The sequence below is a fragment of the Apis cerana genome, linkage group LG10 (assembly GCF_029169275.1).
Source record: "Apis cerana isolate GH-2021 linkage group LG10, AcerK_1.0, whole genome shotgun sequence".
NCBI classification, from domain to species: domain Eukaryota; kingdom Metazoa; phylum Arthropoda; class Insecta; order Hymenoptera; family Apidae; genus Apis; species Apis cerana.
The window spans coordinates 11,744,325-11,770,879 of NC_083861.1; the positions used below are offsets into that span (position 1 = coordinate 11,744,325).

At 31.1% G+C, this 26,555-nt stretch overlaps 2 protein-coding genes and 1 long non-coding RNA gene across 10 annotated transcripts; 2 read left to right on the forward strand and 1 right to left on the reverse strand.

The window, feature by feature from the left end:
* Positions 1-76: 76 nt before the first annotated feature.
* Positions 77-9,044, forward strand: LOC108002210 (protein spaetzle 4). 2 transcript variants are annotated; one of them, XM_062080628.1, is made up of 7 exons: positions 77-1,701; positions 1,868-1,984; positions 2,145-2,323; positions 6,266-6,421; positions 6,542-7,330; positions 7,490-7,612; positions 7,687-9,044. In XM_062080628.1, exons 2-7 carry the CDS (start codon positions 1,955-1,957, stop codon positions 7,925-7,927), a joined length of 1,518 nt encoding a protein of 505 aa, XP_061936612.1. In that variant the 5' UTR covers positions 77-1,701; positions 1,868-1,954; the 3' UTR covers positions 7,928-9,044. The 2 variants fall into 2 exon arrangements, with proteins under 2 accessions (XP_061936612.1, XP_016919233.2); XM_017063744.3 differs by having other exon boundaries at positions 77-1,636.
* Positions 9,045-9,106: 62 nt separating this feature from the next.
* LOC108002220 (disks large homolog 5) lies at positions 9,107-25,901 on the reverse strand. 7 transcript variants are annotated; one of them, XM_017063758.3, is made up of 13 exons: positions 25,726-25,901; positions 24,979-25,084; positions 24,345-24,362; positions 23,837-23,984; positions 23,377-23,725; positions 22,859-23,278; positions 21,581-22,669; positions 19,543-21,490; positions 18,339-19,365; positions 18,000-18,241; positions 17,701-17,930; positions 17,290-17,509; positions 9,107-17,197 (listed from the first exon to the last, which is right to left on the reverse strand). In XM_017063758.3, exons 2-13 carry the CDS (start codon positions 25,019-25,021, stop codon positions 17,091-17,093), a joined length of 5,841 nt encoding a protein of 1,946 aa, XP_016919247.1. In that variant the 5' UTR covers positions 25,022-25,084; positions 25,726-25,901; the 3' UTR covers positions 9,107-17,090. The 7 variants fall into 7 exon arrangements, with proteins under 7 accessions (XP_016919247.1, XP_016919250.1, XP_061936593.1 ...); XM_017063761.3 differs by lacking the exon at positions 25,726-25,901 and having other exon boundaries at positions 19,543-20,649; positions 20,926-21,490; positions 24,979-25,649; XM_062080609.1 differs by lacking the exons at positions 23,837-23,984; positions 25,726-25,901 and having other exon boundaries at positions 20,356-20,649; positions 20,926-21,490; positions 24,979-25,649.
* LOC133666804 (uncharacterized) lies at positions 25,421-26,052 on the forward strand. Its single transcript, XR_009831484.1, has 2 exons — positions 25,421-25,562; positions 25,646-26,052. It is a non-coding gene; the product is annotated as an uncharacterized LOC133666804 (long non-coding RNA).
* The last annotated feature ends 503 nt before the right edge of the window (positions 26,053-26,555 follow it).

The window sequence follows — 26,555 nt, forward strand, 5'->3', positions numbered from 1 at the left end:
TTTATTTCACTTTAATGTAAAATATCATCAACATTTAATTCACACACTTAAGCCACAACTTTCATTTAATTCTGACATCTTATTCGTATTTCATTATCATACTGAAAAATATTTTGGAAAAAAATTTATAAAAAGATATTATTATTTACATTTTTATGTTCAAAATATCATAAAAATGAAGAAAAATCACATCGAATTATGTAACGTAATGGCAAACTAGCATGGATTCGATGTGTCATTTTAGAACATCGTACCTCGAGGCGTTCAACATTTTCTAGTTCCCTGGAATTAGATTCGAGCGAGTTCATGCATAACCGGTAATCAGAATTGGCAACGCTTATCAGAAATTGTAGCGTAATCGGAGATCACTAATGGCATAGAATACGCGCGAGCGCTTCGATACGAGCAGCTTTCTTTTCTACTTGTAGGTGAAGATGCAAGAACCAGTATCTGCGTTCACCAGCGACCACGGCAAACTGGTATTTTGCCAACTAGTAATCGGGCGAAACGATGCTCCAATAATCCAATCCTATCCACCTAACGGAATGGTATAATGTTGCTTTACCTTTAAGCTAAAATTATTTAGATAAAGATATATCTTTGAAAAAACTTGGCAAAATTTTGCTTACAGAATATGTGCAAGCAAATAAAAATGATTGTCGCAAAATGTATCGTATATTCAATTTTATTTATTCGTTTAAAATTGCCATGCCATAAAAATCAACCGAACGTGTATAACGCTAAATGCCAAGTATATTGGGAACTGTTTGTCAATTCAATTATCATAATTCATATCTATATTTGTGCGACAACGAAAGCATAACACCTTTAACGCTTTGTTTATGAACGTTTCGTTGCACAAAAAGAAAAAAACAAATAAAAAAATCCAGTGAAAGAGATTCCAAGTGACAGTAGTTTTGAGGTTAGTAGAACACAGTGTTTCGTTAAATAGTTTGTTCTGTTCGTACGTAAACAAAGCGAGCCATTTCGAGATAGCCACGAAATCGATGGAGGGGATCGTGTTCATCCGTACTTTCTTCGAACGAGCATCGATCGCTTACAAAAAAAAAAAAAAGAACGATGCCAAAGAGAAAGGATAGGCAGATATCGAGAGACGCAGCGCAAATGGCGATTTAAAGAGAAGAGGAGAAGCGACAGTAGCGGCAACATAGACCACTGGCGCATCCAGTTGTTTGGAACAATATTGCTATTTTCAGCGATTGGACTTGTTATGTTAGATATAGAAGATGCTAAACGAGAAGAAGTGTGCGGCTAGGAGAGCCCTTGCTACGTCACTGCGGAGCCCCGTGACACACATCGATGGGCCGAAATGTAACGGTACATTTCTCGGTGACCTACTCTTCGCCTCTGGACGTGCTCTCTCTTCCTCCTTTCTTCTCGAGCCTCCTCTCCTCTCCCTTCAACTCTGTCGGTCAACCGAACGAGTCGAATGCGATCGCGTATACACGCAGAGAACACTTGCCGCTGTATAAGTACTTTTACCAGTTTTGCCAACGCACGCGATGCCGGCTGATTACACGCTCAGTAATGAAAGCGTCCTCTTCGCGCGCGGAGGTGCTGTCATGTAGCCTCTGTTCTTTTTTTACGCCAGTGAAAACGCTATTGTGGGCGAAAAGTTCGTGCCATGTTCTCTTTTCCTACATAGAAAACGCTGCACCCATGTTTTCTATCAATGGCCGTGTAACCTATAGTGCCATTTTTTTCTTTCTTCCAATTTTTTCGCGATCGTGATCCGTGTACAGCAACAGTCCTAGCGGATATTTCTTCCTCGTCGAAACGTTGCTGCAGTGTTTCTGGGTGTAAGAAAAGAAGAAACATTTTACGAACTTTTCGTCCTCTGTAACAGATTCCTGTCGATTAACAGTGTGAAATATTCGGACCTAAACGGGTTGCAGGTCCAAACTGTGAATTAAACGTCAATCAAACGCGAGTTATGAATGTGATCGTGCATTTCGTCTTTCAGGTGAGTGATAATCGATTCGTTTTGTTCATGTGGAATCGAGGTGTTACGGTTATAATTTCAATTTAATTTTTGAATCATGATTCGTGTAAATTGACGACGAGACGAAGATTAATCAAAACGGAATGGATTTTGAGCGAAATTTCTCTGTAAATTTGCACAGGTGATCGTATATCAACTTGTAACATGTCAAGGAGGTGGTGGACCAAGCACTTTCGGATACGATGCATCCTCAGCTTGCAGTAAACCGTATTCTCGGGCTGGTCGTGCCCGATTGTCGAATCTTCCTTGTGATTTTCGACGGCAAAACTGGTGCACGATAGCTGGCAGCTCTTATCCTTGGTAAGTTAACAGAATTATCTTTCTAACGAAATATTTATATAATATTTTTTATTATATAAAAGAGTTCGAAGGATGAAGGTTTAAGAAATTTAATAATATTAGATAATGTTTTGATTAAAAAATGAATGATTTTAAAAAAAGTATAATATAAGGTACTATTTTTTTTGTAGATGAACGCGTAGAAATAATATAAAGATCAAATTATTTTTTTAATAAAATAGAATATGCGTTATTGTGTGCATTAAAAAATATAGCATATAAGTTTTTATAAAAAATTACTAGCCATAAAAAACCATTAGTTCAAAGAGATAATTGAATATCTTCTGAATTAGTAATTTTTCAACTAGTATGATTCCGTACTTTTTCATAGAGAATATTGAACTGTCTCAAATGCATTAAAATATATAATCTCATTAAAAAAAAAAGATTTATAATTTTTTTAACTCATTTATAAAAAAATAAATTACAATATCAAATATAATGATTTTTTTAAAACATTAAATTTTTATTCGAAATTTTTTTTAATATTATCAAAAAAAGAAATATTTAAGACGATAAATTCAATATTACTAAAAGGTAAGTATATAAAGGTAAGTATCTTAGAGTTAAGAAATTTGTTGAAAAAACGTTTAAAATCTCAAAAAAATTAAGTATCTTTAAAATTAAGAAAATTGATAAAAAAAATATATAAAAAAATATCAAAAAAAAAAATCGCAATTAAAGGTAAGTAAAAGGTAAGTATATAAAGAGTAAATATGTTTAGAATTAAGAAAGTATTAAAAATCTAATAATTATTAGTATTAAAAAAAAAATGGAATTGGAATTCGTGGAAAAATTTCTCGATCAATCTCCTTTCAACTTATATTTTCCTGTTAAAAAATTTGAAACTCGAGGAAAAGTTCCTGGAATTGGGCGAAAATTCTTGGAAAAATTTTTTGAACAACCTTCTTTCATTTTATACTCTCCTGATACAAAATCAAGATTTGAAACTTGAACAAAAATTTTTCTTTCAATTTAGGATTTTGTAATAGGAGAATATAATAATATAAGAGGTGGCACGCGAAATTTTTCCCGTCTTTTCGAAATTTAAAATTTTTGGATTTTAATGCAATTTTTGGATTGGATTTCAAAATTTTGTATTAGGAGAATATAATTTGAGAGAAAGTGACACGTGAACATTTTTATACTTATTTATTTTTTTACTTATCTTTACATATTTATACTTTATACTTATCTTTATCCTTATCTCTATCTCTTGTTATATTTTTAGAAACTAAACATTTTTTCATCATTTTACTTAATTCTAATTATATAATTCGATGCATTTATCTTATCTTATACTTATTTTTACAATTCATATATATATCATTAAATGCTGGACATTTATATATAATTTGAATTACGATATTACAAAATCAAATGTTAATAATAATTAAAAATAATTAAATTTCATTATAAAATTAAGAATTTATATCTTTATTTATATTTTTATTTTCCTTTATCTATATCTATATTTTTTGTATTAAAATATTTCCTCGAAAGAAAAATGATGAAAATTTATTCATATTCTGTATGCCTATAGTTATGCTTAAAGAACAAATAAAGAAACAAATGAGAGAAGGACAAAAATAGATTAAAAATATTGAAATCCATCTACAAAATATATCATAAATAAAAAACGAAAAAAAAGAATAGAAAATAGTAAAAGGAGTTATAGAGCCAGAATTGACTTTTAGCGCCATCTTTCAAATATCAAAAATATCTTTTCCAAAAATAGGATAAAACAGAGTAAGAATTGAAAACTAATGTCATTTTCTGAATATCAAAGATATGTTTTTAAAAGCAAAATAGAATAGAACATTCGAGTTATCAATCGTATCGCCAATAATCAATTTTCTATTTTATTCTGTTTTTGAGAAAATGTCTTTGGAAATTCAAGAAATGATAACGATCAATATTCATTTTATTTTTGATTCTCTGATATATATATATATTTACATTCTTATATGTTGTAGAAACTATTATTGCATATACTATTTCATTTTATGCAAATTCTACATTAAATATTGAAATACATTTTGATCAAATGATAAGTCAGATTGATTGAAAGGTTTCTGACATCAGCGCCATCTCGCGTTTGGATCGTGGAAGCTCCGATGTGTTACTAGCATAGCAGAATATGCAAGGAGGTATACGAACTCGCATGACGTCACAGACAATATACGAGAAGGATAGAAATCTCTCATACGAGAAATTTATTAATTACTCGTTTTCTACTTAAAATTTCTGAACTTTTAAACTTGTATCTTGAAGCTACATCATAACACAAATTTCTAATATCAATTTTAATATAAAATTCTTTTTTATTAATTATTTATTAACCATTAACGCGTCATAGGAATTAATACATTGAAGACGCCATATTGAAAATTAATTAATAACTTTTCTAATTAAAATTTCTACACTTTTAAGCTTGTTTCATGAATCTAGAAGTTTAACTAAATTTCTCGTATCAATTTTAATATAAAATTCTTCTCCCTTAATTATTTATTAACGATTAATGCAATGTAATTTCTAATACAATGGAGATGAACAATACAATTTGAACAATAATTAATTATTCGTTTTCTAATCAAAATTTCTGCATTTTCAAGCTTGTATTTAAAAATTAGAGGTTCAAGTAAGTTTCTCGTGTCAACTACAATGTGAAATTCTTTTCCATTATTTATTAAATGTATTAGAAATTACGATACATTAATCGTTAATAAATAATTAATAGAAAAGGATTTCACGTTAAAATTAACAAGAGAAACTTGGCTAAAGTTTTAGCTTCATAATACAAGTCTAAAAACATAGAAATTTTAATTAGAAAATGAATAATTAATGAATTTTCGAATCGGCGTCTCGATATATTAGAAATGACAATGCATTAATATTTTAATAAATAATTAATAGAAAAAGATTATATACTAAAATTGATATGAGAAATTTGTCTAAAATTTTAAGTTGAAAATAAAAGCTTAAAAGTGTAGAAATTTTCATTAAAAAACGAATTATCGATTAATTTTCAATATGGCGTCTTCAATGTATTAATTCCTATAACGCGTTAATCGTTAATAAATAATTAATAGAAAAGAGTTTCATATTAAAATTAATACGAGAAACTTGTGTAAAGTTCCAGCTTCAAGATGCAAGCTTAAAAGTTAAGAAATTTTAAATAGAAAACGAGTAATTAATAAATTTCCCACACAACGTGATTAAAGATTCTTTCTGTCCTTCTTGCACAATATTGCTTACCTTGTCTGTGACGTCACACACTTCGTATACCTCCTTGTACATTCTGCTATGCTAGTAACAAGTCGAAGCTTCTGCGATCCAAACGCGAGATGGCGTTGCTCTCGAAAACTTTTCGATCACTCTCTAATTTATCGACAAAATGTATATTGTCAACAATTAGTGTCATATCCTTAATATAAAAGATATAGATTTTTGGTTTTGTATCTTTAAGACAGTAGATTTTGTAAAATACGTATATTTTTATACGTAAACGTGGTGATATATATGAAATAAATAATTATTTATAATTTGTTATTGAAATTTAGTTTAAATTCCAATTGTTATTCATATTGCAATATCGAATGTTATGTTTATTCTATACCTCACTTGTACTGAAAGTTTCAAATGAATTCATCCTCGTTATGAATTTTAAATAGACAGTATGCTTCGATTATTAAAATCATACGTGACAATACTACTAGAATATTGAGAAAGCGATGTAATTTTACTCTCGATAATGAATATACTCGTTCGAAATATGATTGTTGTGACGGAATATTCGAAATGATAGAAAGTATTGTCAATCGAAATTTCGTTTGTGTTAATGTATAATGTTAATATAATGAAATGTATTCGATATATTTATGATATAATTTTATTATATAGGCATGCAGTTCGTCGTTTCGTACAAGAGAATCAAGGATTAATGAGACGCATGTATGGCGATGAAAGACATATTAACGTATTAAGAGCAGAATTTGAGAGAAATGATGTGGAATTAAAATATGATGATTATTATCATCATTTTTCAGATGATCATAGGTAAGTCAAATATCGAAGATTTGATTCCCAATAATACACGTGTGTATTCGAATAATCTTTTCCTTCTTACAATATTATTTCTTTAATCGATAATCATTCAATTATCCAACGACAATTTAGAAAATACCAGTACAGTCACGATTACGAATATTTCGAGGCGGATGATGATTTAAAATTGAACAACGAATTCAGGGACGAGGGACGAGGTTTTACGAGTAGATCGTTCAACGATAACGTTGCAAAACGGTTAAACAAATTTCCAAAATTAAGCGAATACACAAGGCCTCATTTTCGACCGACCGAGAGAACCTCGACTATTTCAACGACCACAACAACAACTACTGCGCAACCGCCAACTGCCACTTCGTCTAGCAAGGAAAATTCATCGACAATGATATCCTCGACGATTGTTTCGACCACTGGTGAATCAACTACGAGAAATACTCCTTCGATGACAAGTTTGGTAAATAGCACGAACGAGGAAAAGAAAAACTCGTCAGACGAGATAACGACATCGCCCACAGTGACGAGTTCTTACACGGTGAAAGAGCAAAATTTCAGTATCAATGAAATTTCCGAGCAAATAGACAGAATAGACGAGGTCGTTGAAGAAACTGGCGAGGTCGTAGAGGTTTCTGAATCCAACATAGAGGAAACGACGACGATGAATTTCCCCGGCACTACTGAATTACCGGATGAGCTCGATGGTAACGAAGATTTATTCGCGACACCGAAAGAGACGACCGTTCGAGAGGAGGAGACGTCCAACTCGAACGAGCAACAAGAGTTCAGGCCACGACCGGAATATCGACCCAATAAGCCGGAAGTTTCGACTATGGAAGGCCAGCTGTATCAGGATGTCGCGGCGAAAGATCAACAGGAACAACCGGTTCTCAAGCTTCGAGGAGTGTAAATGTCGTTTATTTCGTTTGTATCGATCCAGAAAAATTTTTGTAAAATTAAAAATTTGCACGATGAGTATAATTAAGATTAAAAAAGAGGAACGATATAGTTATGATATAGTTATGATGTATTTTTTTTTTTTTGTAAACGATAAAAATATTTCAGGAATGCTTGTCCTGTAAAGGAGGAAGTTGTTGCACCATTTTGGGCGAATAATACACGAGGAGAGGTATTGGCACTTTTGAATCTTTATCCATTCGAGCAATACGTTCATTGGGAAAAATGCACGTAAGTTTATATATTGATATATTGTTTTTATAAATTCTTGGACAATGTTTTAAAAAAATTTTATCTATTCCAAGACACGAGAACAAGCAGATGTACTGTCGAGATGGATGCAGATGCGAGCAACAATATCGACTTCATCGGTTATTAGCTTATGACCCAAACAACGAATGCCGTGGTATTTTCAGCGACTGGTTTAAATTTCCAAGTTGCTGCGTTTGCCGTTGTTACGATTTGCCTCTTGAATTTCGCGTAACATCACGCTCTCCTCGCACTCAAAAGCAACGAATTAAAGTACAATCGCCTCGATACACGTAAAGGAACTAATTTTTTTGGTCGATAGAAATTTCAAAATTCTCCTCTTAATTTCATATGTACTGTCGTGAAAGATGTTTTGTTTTTATAATTCGTTATTTGGATTAATGGATATAATAAAATTGAATCTTAAATTTAATTTGAGAACGGAGAAAAATTATTATATTAATTTGTGAAAATTTTTAAAATTTAATGGAAAAACTGAATGGCTCCAGCCTAGTCAAGAAATTTAGTCTTCGTTATTGTTATTTATAACAAGGAAGAAATTCTGTTTGATAGAATCCATTTGCCATAGCCATTTATAGCACATATATTTTTCGAAATATATTTTGTAAATATAAATAATAAGATGAAAAAAGATAATTCATGAAAAGAAGTATATATACGATATATTTGTTTTTTAGTAAATTGTTATAAATTGGTGCCTCGATTGTTACAAATGTCAATTTATATTATCATTTGTTCGATAGATAGTTAAGTTGTTATATATTTGTATTTTACATGTACAAGTCAAAAGTTGTCTTAACAATCATAATCGACAAACGTGTAAAATCAGAAAATATTATTGTTAATACTATTTAATGAACATTTTTATAAATTTAAAGATTTTAAAGAAATATAATATTTATATTTTGATTCTGTCTTCACTTTTTTTCTTTACAGAATAATCTGATTGTCACGTTTTTCTTTACAGAATAATATTATATTTTCATACTGTAAGACTTGCGTATGTAATGCTTGTTAAATATTTTTTACAAATAATCACAAATGAATAAGGCTCGTGAATGAAACTATATTATAAGCCATATCTTCGTTGCATTTATTCAATATGATTTTATTATTTACATTTGTAACATGTAACGTAAATCTCGGTAATGGAGCATTGCTTATATATTTTGTAACACTAAACCATATTTTATAATTATTCATAATGTTATAACAACCATAAGAGTATAATTATTTATTCATAAGAATGCGAATTTTTACATGTTTTGTATTAAAAGATTAAGATGTGAAAATGATCAAATAATTGCCACTGTTACAATTATTATATCATGGAATTTTTGTTATTATTAAAAGAAAATGAAAATTATAAAAATAAAATCTTGAATTTTGTGTATTACTTCTTATCTAATCTTATCTTATTTGGATGATGAAAATAATGATAAAATAACGAGAAAGTTTTTCGTTAGAATCGACTTTATTTCCTTTCTCTCTTACATAAGACAACTTGTACGTTTTACAAGAAAAGACTTACAAACAATAACGTCGATATTTGGGTATTCGCACGTGTTGCCGTAATAACCTCACACGAATACACCGAATCCATTCCTTACATCGTACATATTAATCAATGTGTCACATATACATATATATATATATATTATATCATAATATTACAAAGATCGTATCATCTGTGTCGCATTTGCAAATACATGTGTGTACATATCATATATACATATGTACATGTACACACATATATTTCAATATATGTATTCTGTTAAGTTGTTTGTATCATATTAAAAGACATATGCTTATAAATAGAAGTATATATGTATTTATAAATTACGAGCTAGAACATTTGGTATCAAAACCATTGCAAAAGAGAGGGAGGGGATCAGATGACACAATACGGTATTTTATATATTGTTAATTGCTTCCAAACAATGTACTTGGTATTGCAATGTAATGAAAAATAGCAAAGAAACCATGTTTTGCTCATTCTTCTAATAATTATAAATAAATTACAAATTATATATATAACAGATTCTCGAAGAGACCGACAGACTTTTTTTTTTATCGATACATGGTAATTTTTCGTATATATTATTTAACTAGCTGTGAATTGAATAAATTTTAAATTGCGATATTAATTACTATTACGTACACGCAAGCACATAAGGGCAACTTTTATTTTTATTGTATAATTAAATTTTTTCAATTTTATCGTAATTTTTCGTACCAAAAGTGCTATAAATTGCTTTAAATTTGTATCATATTTGACGATTGCAATATTTTTTTTCTCGCTGTAACGTTGAAAAGTCAATCGATATCAAGTATATCAAGTGATATATTAACACGTGGCATGTTCAATCCATATCGGTAAAAGATTTCAAAAATAGTAAGGATTTCACTGATCGTGAAAATAGTGTATTATCATTATTGCATACGTATACATTCACATTAAAGTCGAATGAAAAGTCATGAAGGTTTTTCTTTTAAAAATATCTTCGGGGCAGTCGATGCGCGTGGCAGGAATAGACATATAGGAAGACTCATTTTTCTTTTAACAGGAAACAGCGTGAAACTTGGACAGTTGGAACGTGTGTCAGGTTTATACGATATATCGGCATACGTAATTATTGAGCTACACATACAACTTGAATTTTATTTAAAATTCAAGCGAAACTCGCGCACTGTAAATCGAATCCTCCTGTTTTTTTTTTTAAATAATGCAATTGTATAAATAAAATAATGGATCTCTGGAAAATATTCAAATAACTCTTTTCGGAATAAAATTACATTTTTCATAAAATTATGTCACAAATTTTTCGTCCTAATTCAAAATTGAATACAACTCGATAAAATAAAATTAATAAAGTTTCATTCTTTAGCTATTAATATTTACATCACATAAATTAATGCTCAATGATAATCAATAATCTATATCTTGCGATTTGCTCTCATTCCGATATTCGGAATATTTCTAACCGCTAATTTCGTCCCTCGTACCGTCTGAGCGTATACACCAATTCGTATAAAAAATATTTGCATCTTAATACAATCACAAATTTCATGCTGCTTATACGCGTCGATATACATATTGATCACAGATTTTTGAAATATCCTATCTGTTCAATGCTGTTAACAAAAGACTTTTTTTTTTTTTTTTTGCTACAAAAAATGCTACAATCGCCATATCTGTGCTATGCACTTAGTTAGTTATCGAGCACATATAGAAACATTACATTAATAGTTATGCACGCATTCACTGTTAAAGCTTATGTATAGAAAGCATATTGGTGGGAAAAGTCGAAATAAGTAATAAAAAAGAATAATTTTTTTTTTTATACATAAATATACATATACACGTATTAGTATCAATCGACAGTGGAAGTATTGGACATTTTGATTACAATCTTAATGATTAGAATGATGAAAATGCAAAAAAATTATTTTTTTATAATAAATAAATATTTCTGATATATCTTTCTCTGTCTCGTTCGTTAGTGTAATTCTCCATTTACAGAATAAAATTATTAGTAAATAGTATTGTAACGTTTTATAAATACAGAAAAAAAATAAAGAATAAAAATATACATATATATATATATATAAGATTGAACATGCAAAATAAACAAAACAATTCGAACATGCTGGATAAACATTTTAAGAAAACAAGAAAACACGTTTATATTCTGCGAATAAACGATCAAGTTTATTGCTGATATTATATTAGGGTTTAACTATAAATAATAAATAAGTTTAAAAATAAGTTTAATAACTTAATAAGGGGATTCATGAATAATTTTTATGTGTGTTTGTTCGTGGAAGCATTAGTGGGCAAACTGCGAACCAATTGAGATAAAAAAAATGATCATTTAAGATTCGCTTAAAAGTAAAAAAAAAAAAAAACGAAGAAACTTTCTCTTTATACAATCCATAATACATTACGCACAAATATGCTACATACGTATTTACAATACATTTATAAAATGTAATGTTATATTACCATAATATTATTAAATACATACCAATGAATATTATTTAAATAATATTACGTGTATAATATAACATCATTCAACAAAAAAAAAGATCATTTACAATCAAATTTTATCGAGTTTCCTTTTCAACCTAAACATCCGTTACATTTAACAATAATATCTTTACAAAATAATTTTCCCACCACGATGCATTTTATTTCATTTGTTTACTTTTTTTTTATTATTATTTCTCTTCGCAACATGTACGTTTATTCTATTACTCTGTTGTTAAATTATTTATATAACTTTCTCTACGAACAATTCATCTGCGAGATTAATAACGAGAAAGTTGAATAAATATTTTGGCAGTGAATGCGTTTTATAAACGAACGATACAACCGTGTATTTCGATTTTTTCGCTTGTAAATAGAAATCTCAACAACCTATGGAGCATAGTATTTCTTCCTCTACTAATTACTCAATAATTATTAAAAAAAAATTTTCCCCAACTCTATTTCCGACAAAATAGACACATACTTGATTGATGATTGATCGATTTGTAAATCAGTCTAGGTTAACCTGCACTTAGCAACTATGCAATTCCATTTTATAATAATGCACTCTGTGTATGTAAAAAGACAACGATAGAAACGTGATCATTAAAAGAACTAGAAATGCCGCTCTGCCGTAACCTAACTTTTTTTTACAAAATTCCAATTCTAATATTATTACCTATTCTTTTCATCGATCTTTTCAGCGCACGATTTTTTTTTCACAATTATATTTCATTATTTCTTCTTCGAAAAAAAAACTTTTTATATATAAATAATAATTCACAAATATTTAAAAATTTACGCGAGAACTTAAACTCTACGAACGAACGAATTGTTATTTATCGACGACTATCTGGATATTCTGCACTGAAAAATACTTAAATCCGATTTAACTAAACTCGCAGCACTGTTACATTTGCTACAACAGCTTTTTTTTTTTCTTAAAGAAGGATGAATTTCATTATCGATGAGGTAATACTTCGATTCGAAGACGGTTCTACCGACGAGGAAGAGAGACGAAGAAGACATTTGCATGCCCGGTTAATATTGATATTTAGCGAGAAAAATTAAAATTTAGAAGAATAATGTTTTTCTTCGTTACGTTCGAAAATGAAAAATCGGTAAGTAAATTATTGTTTTTTTTTTCCCGCAATAACGTAAAAAACGTGCGATACAAATAGAATATAGAAAAATATATATATAAAGATAGAGCGTGGGAATATAAGGTGAGATATCAAGACGATAGAACTTCGATCGGAACATAGATAGTGATACTGCGAGGAGAAATTCGTTAATAGGAAATAGAATACTATTGAAGACTAGTCGCGATCATCGTTTGAATAAATTGCTATCAGAACTCATCGATCTGTATCCGCGCATTCTTCAAACCCAATCGCCATGCTCTGCTTCTCGTCCATGTAATATATATATCACCATAAACGCTTCAATGATCAGTAATCAATGCTTGTTTTATTATCGTATACCTAATTGTTTGTTATATTATGATCTAGCACGCGCGTCTTAAAATACCTTTATTATACGTATCTCGAGATTAAATTAAACTTATATAAATTTATATCATTGATTTTCAACGAAATCATATTTTCGTTCAAAAAAATTTGTTCCAAATAATATTTCTATGGTAAAAAAAAAATCTATATGTACATATATTTTGTTTATGTTTTATAAATTTGTAAATAGTAGTTGAGAGTATTTAAAAATTTTTCCATTCGAACATTATCTATCTCGAAATTAAATTGAATAAAAAAATTAAGAATATATTTTTCATTTTCTTTTCGTATCTTTGCGCGCACCAATTGTTGTATATAGTGGTTATTAAATGGATCAGAATCACGTGCTTATGAAAAATAGTAAAAGTGCGTAGTTAAATATATATGTATGTGTATATATATATATGTATATATATGTATGTGTATATATATATATGTATATATATATATATAACATTTATGTATACTATATATATATATATAAGTATTGCCCAAAATATGAGTTTCGTACTACGTACGTATATGTATAATAGTAATAATGTAGAAGGATTGTGAAATTGATATGTCATCATCGAAGCAGTTACACATGTATCACAGTGCTGTGATTTAAAATAATTGTTAATACAAAATTAATCTTTTCTCCCTCCTCCTTCGATACTGCTCACTTTTTTTCTATCTCTCTCGTATTATTTTTGGCATTTATACTTCGCCCTCGACCTATCTTAATTTTTCACTCATTCAAAAATTATGTTTAATTTATGTATATCAACAATATTTCTCTCTCTCTCTTTTTTTTTTTTACATTAGAATATTTGGAAAAAAAGTTTCTTTTGAAAGAGAACATAAAAGGTGCATTTTTTTTGCAACTCTCCACAAATGAATCTTACTCGTTATACAATAATAAGATTCTTATTCAAAATTAAAATTTTTATCATTTCTATCAATTCTATCTAAAGAATCTGGATCGATATATTTACAATCTTTTTTTTTTAATTAAAAAAAGTTTTACGAAATAATAATTCTATTTATAATTACATTATATTTAATTACATTTCGATGAAGAAGTACAATATTTAAGAACATAAAGAATTTAAATATTTTTTTTTTAATATTCATTGTAATTTTATTTTCAATATAAATTGAATAACAAAATAAATCTCATTTTAATAATGCACTTTGTGTTTATCTTATTTCTTAATCACATTTCTTGTATATATATATATATATATATTATATATCTATTAAAAAGAAAAGAAAAGAAAAATATATACAAATATATATATAATTATATATATAAATTAATTTTTTGTTATTTTTTTTTATAATTAATTATTTTACAAATTTTTATTATTAAACAAATATCAAAAAAGAAAGTTATTACCAGTTCTACTGAAAATAATTTCCATATTTTACAATAATTTCAAAAAACAATTTTATATAAAAATATAAATTCGTTACAGAAAATATACTGTATTTCACGCATAATATCATCGTATAAAATATAGTTAAGATTGCCGATTTTAAATAATAATTTATATATTTCATTTCACAAGTTAGTATAACGTTTAAGATTCATATGTGTGTACAAAAATATATACAATACATGTATAAATGTACGTAACACGTACATTATTATAATATCTTTCCTATTAATTATAAAAGAATAAAAATTAAATATTTTTTCCTGAAATATTAATAAATTCCTAATTTTAATGTTTAGATTGTCCGCCATCGCTTTTTTAAAGAGTATTTACCCTGGATGTGAAACAATAATTCCTTGTTGCTACAAACTGCCAAACATATTTGGCATTTTTCTTGTAATTTATATATTTTTTTTTCTTTTCCAGCTTTTTGTATTACGAAATTCATAATCGATTTGATATTGATTTCGCAATATATCAAAAAGTATATATGTATATCTATATTTCTGCATTAAACATATTGATAATAATGATACGAATAAATTTAATTATCCTTATGAATTAGCATAGTATCCTTTAAATTTTTGGTCTCAGTTTGATAACTTACGCCTAAATATTGTCTTGTTAAAAAACTAAATTTCTGTTTTACAAAAAGCAATGTTTAACTTTAATTTTTTTTTTTTTGTCTTTCTTATTTAATCCTCTCTGTACGTACAAAACTGGACAATCATTTCATGTCTGTGACACTTATAAAAAATTTTTGTAAATTACCTTAATTTCTTGATTCTCATGACAAAATGTTTTCTTGATTTGTATAATATTCATCGATATCATTAGAAAATGCAAGCCTATTTTAAAATCAAAAAGGCTTCATTTCTAATACAAGAGAAAATTATGTAATTTAAGTATCGAAGCATTGTTATGATAAATTTTTATAATTAAATTTAATATTTATTTCTTGGTACATTAAATGTACCTTGTACATATCTACACCTCAGATACTGTAAATAATGTAAAAAAATTCATTATATTTATCAAAATGTTAAAAAAACTAAGAATGAAACAATTTAAATATAATTTTTAAAATTGTAATAAGAAAAACTATACTTTTTTTTTTATAAAAATGTCTTATAAATATGTATTAGATTCTGAATGTAGATACGTAATAATACGTGCTTGCACTTTTATATATCTTTCAAAATATGACTGCACCTTATAAAGCGCCTTAAAGTCGATTAAAAAACATTATAGTATAAATTCGTAAAATAATTCAAACTATAGAAGTAAAAAAGCAATAACGCATTATATATTTTGTTACGAGCGTTTTATATTGAGTTAGTCTGTGTCACGAATATCTATTGCTTATTATCATTTTAGATATTTACAAATTAAAAAAATGGCGGAAAGAAGCCATTGTTTTTCAATTCCATATTCATTTTCTTTACATTTTTTAATTCCTCGATCTTAAATCTTAAAATATTAACCCCTCAAACCAATTGTCGCGCAATTTCAACAAATGGATTATAAACAATTATTTATATATATATATAATATTATATATATATATAAAACAATATGACTAAAATATCACTTAAATTTAAAGGATTTGTCTAAACTAAAAATTAAGAAGCATATAATCCATAAGTTTTATAAGTAAATTATATACAAATAAGTAACTTTTTTTTAATTTATAATATTACATTTTCTGTACAATAATACTAATTACGCGAAATTATTCTGTACAATAGTAATGATTTGAGGAGTTAATAATATTAGACAAGTACGATTGGCTGAAATTTATTCGCTAACGAATCTTACGAATTCATCCACCAAATGTTTTACGGGCCACGGTACGATGAATATTTTTACTTGCTACATCGTTTCATTTATGGTCTCATGCCAATTGTAATAAAAAGTTTTCATATTAGTGAATATCTAACTGAGAAATTACGATCGATCGAGGTTCGAAGCAGACGTGAAAAATATTTCACTTTGTTGAAATATGAATAGTTTTTTGAATATATTTAACGATTTAAGGAAAATCTTATAAAGTTACATCACATACTATATTTTTTCGCGATGTTTTATAGGAAACATTAGTATTATTTAATTAGTGTCAAATATTTGTTAAAATCGTTAGATATTTGATGAAATAATTATATAAAAAAACTGATTCAAATAAACTTTATAATTTATATTAAACTTCAATGTAGTAAAGATAGAAAAAAAGAAAGAAACAAAAATATGTTAATCTTTGCATAATTGAATTACGATAACAAAATAGATAAAAATTATCGAAACAATCGTAGTAATGAAACCATAAAACGAAGAATCGAAATTCTTGTATATCATCGAGACAAATAAGAGACCATAAAAAACAAACTTGTAACAATTTTGTACAATCGTACGGCGTAAGGGCCCCCTGGTGGAATTTAGATTGATTTCCACTGCGGTTTGTGGGGACCCCCCCTTAAATGTCAGGGAGGCCCTCTGGGAACCCAAAGCGCTTTGCTTTGCTCTTCATCTACCGCAGCTTTTACTTGCGTACATATATACGCAACATTTACACCAGCTGGAATTACAGCTGAAATATAGAAAAAGATATAATGAATAATAACGAAGCGAATCTATAAGAAAATAAAATACATGGAAATTTTATTTGATAAATATTCTTACCAGAAATATGATGCCTATACTCAGCTTCCAATTTCAATGCTTGTTCATACATCTCCTTGGCAACTTTGGCACTAACTTTATCGCTTGGATATCTGGAATCTTTCACTTCCTTTATTTGTTTGGTACTTTTAAATTTAATCAACAAAACTATAGGATAGATTTGATGTCGATGAAGTCGCTCAATCGATGCAATTGAAACATCCAAAATGCAATGAGTATTCTATAAATAGATATGTTTTTAATAAAGTTTTAATAATAATAGTTTTAATAAAATATAATAAAGGAATATAAATAAATCCAAAGAATTATATAAATTTTAGATGATCTACTTTTAGATATTTTACCTAGTGTTTATACTCTTACTATAAATAACGTTATCAATACTTTATAGGCATTCGATAAAAAAAATACCTTCTCACAGATGTCCTTCACAGCTTGCACTGTAGTACACTCGAAATAGCTTCCTTTTTTTCTATAGTCCACATAAAGAGAATCACGTAAACCTTGTTCGAGCGTTGCTTGAGAACAATGCATTGCCTCTGCAAGACATCTGGTGAACTGTCCTGGAAATTCTTGTAATAGTTTTGTTACTACACATTCGCTCAACGGCCCGATAATCAATACTGGTCTTAAAGCTGGATCTGTATAAAAATAAAATAAAATTAATGACGAATGATCACAAGTATCAATGTACGATAAAAAACACTTACAATCTAATCGTTCAACACGTTGATAGCTTGCTGGAAGAGTATCCTCATTCAATGTTCCACTATCGCTATACCAACCCAAATTTACTCCTGTAAGATGTGACAATTCTTTACTATCCCTGCTAGAAGAACGTTGATGTTTTTTCCGACGGAAAAAGCTTCTTCTTGCACTTGTGCTACCTCTTCTAGTAGTATCCGTTTCCAAATCACCTAATGAACGTCGCAAAAGCAATTCTTCTTCGACCCTTAAAACATATTACAAATATAGCACATACATTAAAAATACATACAATACGATTTAAAACCATTATCTTAAATTTTCCTTCTTCTCTTCTAACTTACTTGAATTTACTTGGAATTATACCGCAAGTTTGCCTTCTCCCAGTTTGATCAACTATCCAAGCTCGCCAATGACCCGGGGTACCATTGAACATTGTGTTATCCACGTATAAAATATCGTCTTTATTAAACCTAAGTTGCAGGCTATCTCCAACTTCGCCTACTCGATCGAACATCGCTTTCACGTAAAAACTGTCTCCAGGTTTATCCTTCACTTCGTTATACCTTTCAGGTACGTATTGAGCAATCAGTGTTACTTTATCCGCTGGTCTAGCCAATTCCAAAGCAGCTTGTTCCGCGGTTGCTTGTCTGAGATCAACGCCATTGTATTCCAAGATTCGGTCACCGGGACGTAATCCTGCGTCCTCGGCAAGGCAACCTGGTTGTACCGAATGTACGTATATCCCAACACCATTCCCACCGACAAGCGAGATACCTAGATTCGAACACTTTCTCGTTTCGATGAAAAGATATCTCGGTTCACTCGGTGGCGGGCTTTTACGATTTTGGTCTTCTTGCGTTGGACTTCTCACCGTGGCATTTTGCCGTTGCAACGTGGTCGCTGCTTGATTAAGCTGTGCGCGTGTAAGAGTATTTGCAGTGCCACGTAACGTATCAAGAGTTGCGGAATTACGCATATTATCCAACGTGGCTGAACTACGAAGTTCCGGTTTCCTGATGTTAATATCCAACGACGCCGATGCTCTGATTTCTCGTTCTCTCTGCTGCGTACTCGGCACTTCCAAGGAAGCGGAATTTCTAATATCTCTCTCTCGAATGGTGCGAGGTGGTTCCAAGGTATTCGAAGTTTCTCGCATAATATTTAAAGTATTAGAAGTATCGCGCGTGGTACTTAAACTACTAGAAGCATCGCGTTCAGGTTCCGAGGTTTCCAGCGGCTCGATAGTTGTTTTTCTAGGAGCTTCGGGGCTGTTGCACGGCGTTGGCGATCCACTACGACTGCCTCCCTCGGCGCCGCCGGCTTCCGATGAACTCGAAGAAGCGGATCCTTCTTCCAACTCGTTGTACTCTGTTGGAAAAAGAGAGAGAGAGAGGGGGGGATATGAGCAGGATGTTAAGATTAGAGTAGAAAGCATGCAATAATGAGAGATAATGATGACGTATATAAAAGTGCAAAAAAAATTGATATAAAGTGCAGCTCATGATAGGGATATTCTACTTGTCTTGTACGAAACACTGTACTCACTGTCTGGACTGTACTGCACCAGCATCGTAATGGAATTACCGCACTGACGCAACACGTTGGCAGCAAGTTGATAAGTGGCGCTTCTCATATTGATACCACAGACTTCGAGCAATTGGTCGCCGATTTGAAGGCCGACTTGGGATGCTAAACTGTGCTCGCTAACAGTAGAAACGAATACACCGCCGCTCTCTAAGCAAGAAATTTGGATACCTAGGGGCTCGACCGATTTGTCTATATGAACCCTGCGGAGTTCTCCGGGCGCAGGCCTTGGCTGAGAGTAACAATAATCCGGCATGCTGGATCTCTTATTGCTACTACTTCCTCTAATAGTTCCACCAGACCCGCTTCCGCCTCCTGTACCAGGGCTAAGCACCTCCACGTGGAATGTCGGCATTGGACTGCCTCTTTCCGAAGTTCTTTCTATACTGCCGGTGGACAATTTACCCACGCTGCTTTTCGATGTCACACTAGGATTTGACGGTATTCGAAAACGTTGGTTTTCCTTTTTCCTTGGAAATGTTCCACCCTCGTAGCCATGCGTGTATGCTGATACATCGTACGTAGTGCCAATCGGTGGAGCGCGAGATTTGTGATAATGCAAATCTACGGAGGGTGTGTGCAAATGCCCGAATCCTGTTTGCGGGCCGGGGCTATACGAAGGTTCGAAACAATAAGATCGTGCATCGGGAAGTCCTATCGACTCCCCGGACTGTGCAGACGGCAAAGAGGGCGGGGAAGGGTATCTCGAAGGTAGAGAATTTTGTTGATGGGGATGCGGATGCGAATGCGTATAGGGAGGAAATGAAAAATTACCAGTCAACTGCTGTCTCGGCCCGCTAGTCGAGGATGTCGATGATCCAGCCCCGGAATAAAGTTGAGATTGCGCTCTATTATGCTGTAGCGTGTCTACTTGGCTCTCGTTGCTAGGGGTATACTTTTGCGCTCTTTTCTTTGAGAAATATTCCACGTCTTTCCCGGTATTAACCGACTTCACGGAAAAGTCGATGCTAGTTTCGGATGGTGTAAGCGTAGAGCCGAGTCTATTTTCCGTGTTCTCGAACTCGGTTGCCGGTTTCTTATCTATCGGGATATCTTTGAACTGCACCACTGGAGTAAAGGATTTTTGACTAAATAACGGTCCAGTTTTAAGGAAATTTGATAATGGTTTTTCTACGGATTTATAAACTGTATGCCGATTGTTCACGTTGGAAAAATTGGTCAAGGGGATAGGATTGGAGATGCGGTTATAATTATAACTTTCATACTTTGGCGGTTGGTTAAGGAGTACGCTTAAGGGCAATCTTTCTTTTGTCTTACGTGAATGTAAAATAGTACCGGTACCATTCTGAATCAGAGGCCCACCTCTGGCTTTCGGCCACGTACCTCCATTCTTCTCAACTTTTTCCGTTCCGCGTCGTTTACTTCGTTTCAACACTCCGTTATTTGCTTTCTTGTGATAACTCTCTATCACCGAATCTAATTCGGCTATTGCGTCTTGCTCTTGCTCGAAGGTGTTCGGGCTCGAGTTGCGGTGTCGTTTCTTCTTCTCCTCCCGATCTTTGCTGTGCTTGCGTCCTCGCACTATATCGATCTTCTCTCTTATGTTGTCCCAGGCGTTGCTAATTCCACTTGGTTTCTCACCGCTAACCGATTTCGAAACTTTGTAGATACTTCTGTCGCCAAAGTTCGAAGCAACGTGCCTTCTCTCGTAATCGTCTGACGGAATTTTCAACAATATTCTTCCTTGTTCCGTTTGAGAACAACTGTTCACCATTTTCTGTTTTTCAGTGCCGAAGCTACCATCGATGGTCATGGTTTCAGAACTAGTCGCCGAAGGCAATGGTATTCCCTTCAAAGTTGTGATAGTCAACACATCCGTATTCGTGTCATTCAAAGTTGCCATTGCCTCGTGACTGGAATTAATGCCTTCCATTGGTTTACTATTAATCTGCAAAAAAAGGAAAGGAGATGTTGTATCGGTGTTAAACGAACAAATATAAATAAAATTAATATAAAGTAACTTTTATAAGAGTCATACGTTCAACACTCTATCTCCAACGGCAAGGTTGCCATCTTTAGCGGCTAAACTACCAGGTGAAATCTTTGAAATATATACTCCAAGTTCCAAAGAAATACCATGAGGAACTGAACCAACGGACAATTGAGTTGTCCTTAAAGATCTTCTGGTCAAACGCCGTCTCCTTACCGTCAACGTGGCCGATCCCCCCGAACAGGTACGTAAAGTTTCCATAATTATACGTGTAGAAACAGATGTACAATCTACGTTATTTACTCGCATAATGCAATCGTTCACTCTTAATTTACCATCGGTAGCACTTCCTGATATTACTTGAGCAACATAAATTCCTGTGTCGTTTGGATAATACGGATTATCACGGCCTCCGACCAGCGTTAGTCCCAAATCACGATCAGAATCTAAACAAAGTCGACTGAGATCCAAATGAATGGGAATAATCTCCCAGTCGTTAACATCAGTATCGATCGCCGAATCATGCGCATGCACTAAGCTTTGTGCGAATTGACTCGCTCTTAACGCGTGATCGCCGGATTCTATCTTTTCTTTGAGATCCTTTAGCTCTTTCGACGCTTCGTTCCGTTGCTTCTTAATATCATCAGAATCACGCAAAGCACCCGCTAGTTCCGAAACTGCACGGTCACGTTCCTTTCTTAATCTATCGCAGAGAGTTCTAATACTTTCCCTTTCTAAAACTATCTTATCTCTTTCACTGAAAGCCCAATCCCTTCTTCGTTTTGATACCTCTGCTTCTTGCAAAGCTTCTTCGAGCTCCGTTTGCAACTTATCAACAGATTTTCTAAGTTTATCCAACTCCAAATTTGCCTGATCCAAGTTGTCCATACGTTCTTTATCACGTTTAGTATAATCTGCCGTGTTATTTTCTCTTTCGGCTTCTTTGCTCGAATTATCGCGTTCGTGATTGTACGAATGTAATTCCATACGATTCTTGTAATCTCTATTTGAACCTTCAGAATAATCACCAAACTTTTGACGCAATTCGTTACATTGTTTTAAAGCTTCGTCCCGATCTTGTAAAGCGGATGAAATTTCTCTTCTTAAAGTTTCTATTTGATAGGATAAAGCTTTTTTCTAAAAATAAAAAGAGCAGATATTAAAATACAGAACATTCATTTAAAAATAGTACACACAGTAGCAAGTAATGTACAACGTATAAATAACTATAAAAACCAATACAAAATTTATAAGAAATATGCATATACCGTGTTTAAATTAATTAAAAAATAAAGTACAATAAATTAATAATCTAATTAAATCTACCTCTTCTATAAATTGCTTGTTCTGATTTTCTATATGAGTGATTTTTGTATACGCTTGTGTAAGATCATCGCCAAGTTTTTCCATTTCCTTGTGTACCGTATCTCTTTCACCCATAATTAAACTGTATTCTTGCAATGCAGCATTCCTTTCTTCCGTTAATCGTTTCATATCCTTGCTAGCCTTCATGCGTAGCACCATTGCATGATTAATTTCCTTTACTGCCTCTTCATGTTGTTGCTGTACTTTGGCTAAAGCTTCGCGATATTCATTTCTTTCTCTTAATGCAATATCCCATTGCCTAATTGCAGCAGTACACTGTTGTTTTAAACCATTACGCTCACGAACTGCACTATTACGCTCTTGAACAATTTCATCATATTGTTTTTTTAATCTGGCGGCTTCTTCTTGCGATAATTCCAACTATTATCGATCAAATAAAGTTTAAAAAAAAAATTATCATTGTTTGCATTTCATAAAACACATCCATGTTTTAACGTTCCAAAAATTAACGCACATACCTTGTTAACAGCCGATGAATGTGATGATATTAAGTCATCGTACCGTTTTCGAAGGGCATCATACTCATCTTTAACAGCTTCATATTTTCGAAGCGCGGATAAATAATGTTGATTCATGGTGTCACTATTACTAGCATCAGAAACAAGAACTTCTTGATTTTGGCATCGTAATTCGGATACTTCTTTCTGCAACGCCTGAACTTCCCGATCCAGGCGTTGTTTATCATTTACTAGATCTCCATATTTGCCCCGCAGTGCGGAACTCTCTTGTGATGTTGCCTCTAACTGATTCATGACTGCTATATGTTGTCCTCTATAGTATTCCAATTCTTTCATAGTATGTTCACACCTATATATTAAAATACATTGTTAAATAAATATATGATTGTTCAAATTATATATTTTCTATAAAAGACATCAAACAGAATAACACAAACAATTAAGCAAAACCAGGACAAACCGTCTTATAGTATCGGAGTGTTTATGCCTAAGTAGCTGAAGCTGATGCATGGCTTGATCACATTGAGCTTGCAAACCATCATAATCACTACGACATTCAGGCCCACCGACAGGACTGCCGACACTGCCATAGCCTCCACTATCTCTTTCTGCATGCCATACGCGCAAATTATATCCAATAATGCAAATTGCAAAATAATAAATAAAATGCAATTAAATATAAAAAGTGGATTTCTACGTATAAAATATAATACTGGTGCAACAAAGTGTGCATTAAATTGAGATATTAAATTGTGTTAAAAATTGATTTGCATTTTTTATAATATGGATTAAACACACATTTTAACAAAACACAAAATAATAAACTTGATAATCTATTGTGAATAAATAATTTTCTTATTTTCAATAATAAAATATCTGTGACAAGAAGTGATTCAATACACGATACAATTTGATTGACATTAATTTTCATTTTTTTCATATATATATATATATATATATAGTCTTACCCATATTGAGTGCTCCATCTGCAAAAGAACAATGAATAAAAATCAATTATAAGTACAATATAAGATTCACTACAAATATAAAAGTGAAATGATTATATTTATACAGTATCTACTATGTTGTTACAATTGGTAGAACAGAATATAATCAGAAGTCTAGCTAGCTTTCACCAGGAAAGAAACTTTATGTCACGCATGTAAGCATCATGATTCACTGTTTTTTGTAAAGTGAAATTATAAATATCCTTTAAATATATCAATTACAATTCTCTATTTAAATTCAAGATTATAAAACTTGATTTATTTAACTTAAATATCATATTATTTTTTTATTTAAAGAAAAATATAAAACTACTTTTTGACAATGAATTTTCATAATATAAATTTATTCTAACATAATGAAATCCATTAAATATATATCAATGTTCATACAAAAATATCTCTTTTCCATTCTTAAAAATAGAACACAACAGCTTCCATTATTTTTCTTTTTCTTTAAAGATTGAAATTAAAATAAAAACTTTATAATAGCATCAATATTATTAGGTCATTTTTTCCACCTAAATCTATATATGTAAAAGATATAGACAATCAATACAAACATATATTAACATAATATAGAGAACTAAAAACTTACCACTACTTCCAGCACTATCCAGGGAAGATGCACCAGAAGCCATACTCTTGATTCACCGAGAATCTACCACAAATATTTCTCTAGCAAGGTACGTGCTAGGTATTGCCTGGAAAGTATCCATGCGCTGTACTTCACGGAAGAGTGAACCCTTTGTGAATTACTAAGAAGTAGCCTTCGGGATGACATTATGGCTATGGTCTAAACGGTGCATGGCGCTCATCAGAGGGATGCAACAGTGCACCTGGCACACATACACACAGAGCAGCTCTTACTCCAATACAAACACGTGCCTCGTAATATCGAGACTTTTCATGCATCACTTTTTTCCGCGCGGTTACTGATACGGGAGAAACAACGGGTGGACGTATGTTTTCTGAATGGACGTAATAAATTAATCTACGTTTTGCTGATGTGTCTCAATGTTTTGAGACCGCGTCGCATCCGTTCTTTTTTCCCTCTAGGAGGTTATTGATTCCCGTATAAGAGTGAAGCCAGACGAGTAATGATCATTGGCTGGCTCATTTCTAACAAACTGAAAACTTGTTATCACTGTAGAAAAAAAGGAGCCAACAAGCCTTCCAGCGGTAATCTTGATCACGCACCTCTTCAGAAAATCCATTAACTCGTTCGACAACACTAAAATCGACACAATTTTCACTGATTTCAGCTGTTCAGATCGCTACAAACTGCGCACCGTTCATCCCGAAGCAACTAATGTCCTGATATTAACGATAATTGATCGCTCACCTGCTGCACCAACGAACCTGACAATTAGCCATTTTCATTCCGCCACTACAGTCTGTTTCGCATTGTCGATAATAAACATACTTTATGGACGAGCTTGTTACTTGCGGCGCTAGTATCCACATAAAATCAGTCGATTATGTTGTTTGGAAAGGTTCATTCTAGAAGAATATTTTTATTTAATGCATTCCTAAGTTTGTATTTAAATAATAATTACAAAGAACATACGATATTTTTCAACATTTCATGTAAATTTGTAAAATGATAAATGATAAATTTGTATCAATACAACTTTTTTGATGTATTATTAAGAAAACTATGTTATCTTATGAGATCAAGATTGATTTTTGTTTGTTTGTATCAGAAAGAATACATATATACATACATACATATCACACACACGCACACACGCGCGCACACACACGCACCAAAATATTTTGATTTTAAAAATATGGTTATAATTAAACTTTTTATTTTTTATAAAAAGTTATTTATAGTATATTGAAATAAAATCGATTAAACAAGGTCAATTTTAAATCTTATATTTAAATATAAATTCAAATAATGTTCAATTAAATATTATAATATATATTTATAGCAATAAATCTATTTGACATAAATAAAATTATTTAGAAAATTTATGACTCTTTACATGTAAAAATATATAATATTTAAAAATATCTAAAATTGTATCGATATATATTTAAATAATTTATTACATTAAAAATTAATCTGTTATAGTTTTATTTTAATAAAAAAAAATTTTTTTAAATTTCAAATTATTAACATTTAAATATATACTCAAATCACTTATTTTAATAAAATTTTTGAAA

What these genes read in the sequence shown, in the direction of transcription:
- LOC108002210 (XM_062080628.1), top strand. Translation starts at nt 1,955, where the DNA reads ATGAATGTGATCGTGCATTTCGTCTTTCAG. An exon ending in TCGTGCATTTCGTCTTTCAG is followed by an intron (nt 1,985 to 2,144) that starts GTGAGTGATAAT and finishes AAATTTGCACAG; the next exon opens with GTGATCGTATATCAACTTGT. An exon ending in GTTCATTGGGAAAAATGCAC is followed by an intron (nt 7,613 to 7,686) that starts GTAAGTTTATAT and finishes ATCTATTCCAAG; the next exon opens with ACACGAGAACAAGCAGATGT.
- LOC108002220 (XM_017063758.3), bottom strand. Translation starts at nt 25,021, where the DNA reads ATGGCTTCTGGTGCATCTTCCCTGGATAGTGCTGGAAGTAGTG. An exon ending in ATTCATCGGCTGTTAACAAG is followed by an intron (nt 23,279 to 23,376) that starts GTATGTGCGTTA and finishes GATCGATAATAG; the next exon opens with TTGGAATTATCGCAAGAAGA. An exon ending in GTATAGGCATCATATTTCTG is followed by an intron (nt 17,198 to 17,289) that starts GTAAGAATATTT and finishes TCTATATTTCAG; the next exon opens with CTGTAATTCCAGCTGGTGTA.